We start from the raw sequence: 3,259 nt of genomic DNA, 5'->3' as shown, positions 1-3,259 counted from the left end.
CTTGTGAGACCCCATATTTGTCCTTTTTCTTCAACTTCGTTTGTGCTGCATCGAGAACTGCACTTCTTTGTTTATATTTCGTGAACTTGGCAATGATTGGAGCTGTATTTCCACCGCGCGATTTCAGTCTATGTACTCGTTCAAATTCAACTTCATCGCCATCTATATCAAGTTTATCACTCAGAAAACTTCTCACCTTGTCTTCGCTTTCATCCCAGGTTTCCTTGTCATCTCCTTCGATGCCATGAAAAATTAGATTGTCCTTCTAGATTGCGATTCAAGTTGTTCAATCCTAGCGTTTGCCTGTTCCAAATCGGCCTGAAGCTGTTTATTTACATCGCACGCATGATCGGCTACAGTTTTAGCATCGTCTACCTGACTTTTCAAGTTACTCATGTCCGCTGCCAATTTATTTACCGTTTGTTTCAGTTCGTTATTAGATTTGTCGTAGCTTGCCTTAAAATCTCTTAGTTCTTTCAATATGGTGCTCTGGATATTTCCCTCTGTATCTGTTGGTCTCATGCTATCAAAATGATCTAATAAAGTTTTTGATGCTGTTGTTGTCTTTTGTCGTGTATTCTCAGACGGCCCTGGGCCTGGGTTGCTTTCTACCGAGCCGCACACCACAAGTAGGGCAACCATACACAGCCGTACTGCAAGTGATATACGTTGACTAGATATCACAATGCCAACATGGCCACGGTTAAATTTCCCGCTCGGTGGCATAATAAAAGTTCCAATTCTAGCCCTCCATACCTGTATAGAGACTCCCATTTCAGCTTGGTATTGTCCTTGGATGATAACAAAAGGAGTAACGACGATGAAGATGTAGAATATGCTCTAAATACTTAAATTTAGCAGGTTTTCTCGAAACTATATACTAATATGTCATCTATGTAGTTTACTACTTTGTCAAAATTGTTCAACAGTTTCCTCATAATCCTAGAAAATGTCGCAGGAGCGTTGACGAGCCCGAACGGCATTCTCCGGTATTGATACAACTGATCAAAAGCAAGGAACGCAGTAAGCGGTTTGGCATTCTCAGTCAGCGGAACTTGCCAATAACCCTTACTGAGGTCTAACTTTGAGAAATACTGTGCATCTCCCAATTGATCAAAGATTTCTTGAGAGGAAGGAATCCCCTCTGCGTCAAATTCGGTAATCGCATTAATTTTGCGAGTGTCACAACATATTCGATTCTTACCATCTGCTTTCTTGACGACAACCAGCGGCGATGCATATGGACTAGTTGATGGTTCGATCACATCCAACTCCAACATTGTTTTAATTTCCTCCTTCACCGAGTCTCGTAAGGCATATGGAATAGGATATGGCTTAGTACGAACCGGTGTACTATCCGTAAGTTTGATATCATGCGAACCTAGATGAGTAAACCCTGGTTTGTCGGTTAGTACACTACTATAGTTACCCAACAATCTCTTCACTTCCAAACTCTGCGCTTCTGTCAAGTCTTGGTTGATATGTACATCAGCTATGGTTTCTTCAGCCTGAAAAGATGGAATCTGTAGAAGATCTTCATTTGTCAAAGACACATCATCTTCCTCTGACATTTCTGACTCTTCTTGTACTTCACTTTCAATGATGGCACTACACGCAATCTGTAAAAGACCAGCCACTACCTTGGATGGTTGATCAGTATCTCTACGAAAATACTTCTTCAGTAAATTTGCATGAAATGTCTTCACCTTGGTACCGAAATCCACCTTGTAATCCATACTACCTAATTTACCTACCACAGGAAATGGACCCTTCCAATGTAATAGAAGTTTGTTATGGTCTGTAGGGAGTAACAACAATACCTCATCTCCGACATCAAATTTCCGAGCCTTAGCCTTTCTGTCATAGTACATCTTGTACTTACCTTGAGACTTCTTCATCTCTTCCCTAGCAAGATCACATGTTTTCTGCAACCTATCCTGCAGATCCAGAACATACTCAAATGTGGTCTTGGTTTCTGGTTCTTCTATCTGACCTGTCCAGAACTCCTTTAACATACCAAGAGGACCTCTCACAGATCGACCATACAAAAGATCAAACGGAGAAAACCCAGTACTAGCATGAGGGGTTTCTCTGTACGCAAAAAGTAATGCATTGATATACCTATCCCAATCACGAGGACGTTCTTCACACATCTTTCTCAGAGAAGCTTTCAACACACCATTGAACCTTTCACACATACCATTTTTCATGGGATGCCAAGCAGTTGTGGTTAACTGACGGATAGATAACAATCTATTGACTTCAGCCATCACTTCAGACGTGAATTGTCTACCTTGATCACTAAGTACCTCACGGGGAAAACCAACTCTGGAATAAATATCCAGCAGTGCCTCTGCTACTGATATCGAATCTATGTTACGAAGCGGAACTGCCTCAGGAAACCGAGTAGCGTAATCCACTACTGTAAGGATAAAACGATGACCTCGCTCTGTAGACGGAAAAATAGGACCAACAAGATCCATTGCTATACGACTGAAGGGAACATCGATGATCGGCATACTACCAAGAGGAACCTTTGTTACTCTACCTTTGGGAAATGTTCGCTGACAGATATCACATGATCTACACAATCTACCAATGTCTGCTTGTGCACCAGGCCGGAAGAAATGTTTCAAGACCTTGAGAGTGGTTTTATTCACACCAGCATGTCCTCCTAAGAGCGTTTCATGAGCCAACTTCATAACTTGCATACGAAATGGTTGAGGAACAACAACTTGGTTGAGACTTTCACCAAAGTTGACAGATGGAGACTGAAATTCACGGAACAAAATACCATCCTTACACACAAACTTTGATGTACCACCACAACGACTCACCTTTACTTCACCCGATTCTGCTAACTCGCGAATCTTATTCAAACTTGAATCATCAGCCTGAGCCTTTTGCAACTCATCAGCAGAAATAATCTCAGTAACTACCTTTGGTACCTTAAGAGCTTTCTTAAGTTTCTCACTTGCCACCTTTTGACTACGAGTTTGTACAGTGTTCATCACATTACTAATTTCACCATGGTCCTCGTCATCTGTGTTTACACTTTACTGACAACGTGGTTTCCAATCAGGATCAGGATCCTTAGGTTCACGTACCCCACGAAGATTATTACCCAAAATCAAATCATACACAGGATCATTCATCACCAGAGCATGAACATGACCAGTGAAATATGGTGTATCAACATCCAGACATGCAACAGGAAAAGTTCTCACCGTACCATCAATTTGTCATATACTCCAGTAAA

The 3,259-nt window shown here is 41.5% G+C and overlaps 1 protein-coding gene across 1 annotated transcript; it reads right to left on the bottom strand.

The window, feature by feature from the left end:
- Positions 1-854: 854 nt before the first annotated feature.
- Positions 855-3,011, bottom strand: LOC140150340 (protein NYNRIN-like). Its single transcript, XM_072172347.1, has one exon. The coding sequence runs from the start codon at positions 3,009-3,011 to the stop codon at positions 855-857; it is 2,157 nt and encodes a 718-aa protein (XP_072028448.1).
- Between the last annotated feature and the right edge of the window lie 248 nt (positions 3,012-3,259).

Source organism: Amphiura filiformis, chromosome 4, assembly GCF_039555335.1.
Source record: "Amphiura filiformis chromosome 4, Afil_fr2py, whole genome shotgun sequence".
Taxonomy (NCBI): Eukaryota; Metazoa; Echinodermata; class Ophiuroidea; order Amphilepidida; family Amphiuridae; genus Amphiura; species Amphiura filiformis.
This window is presented reverse-complemented; position numbering and strand designations above follow the sequence as displayed.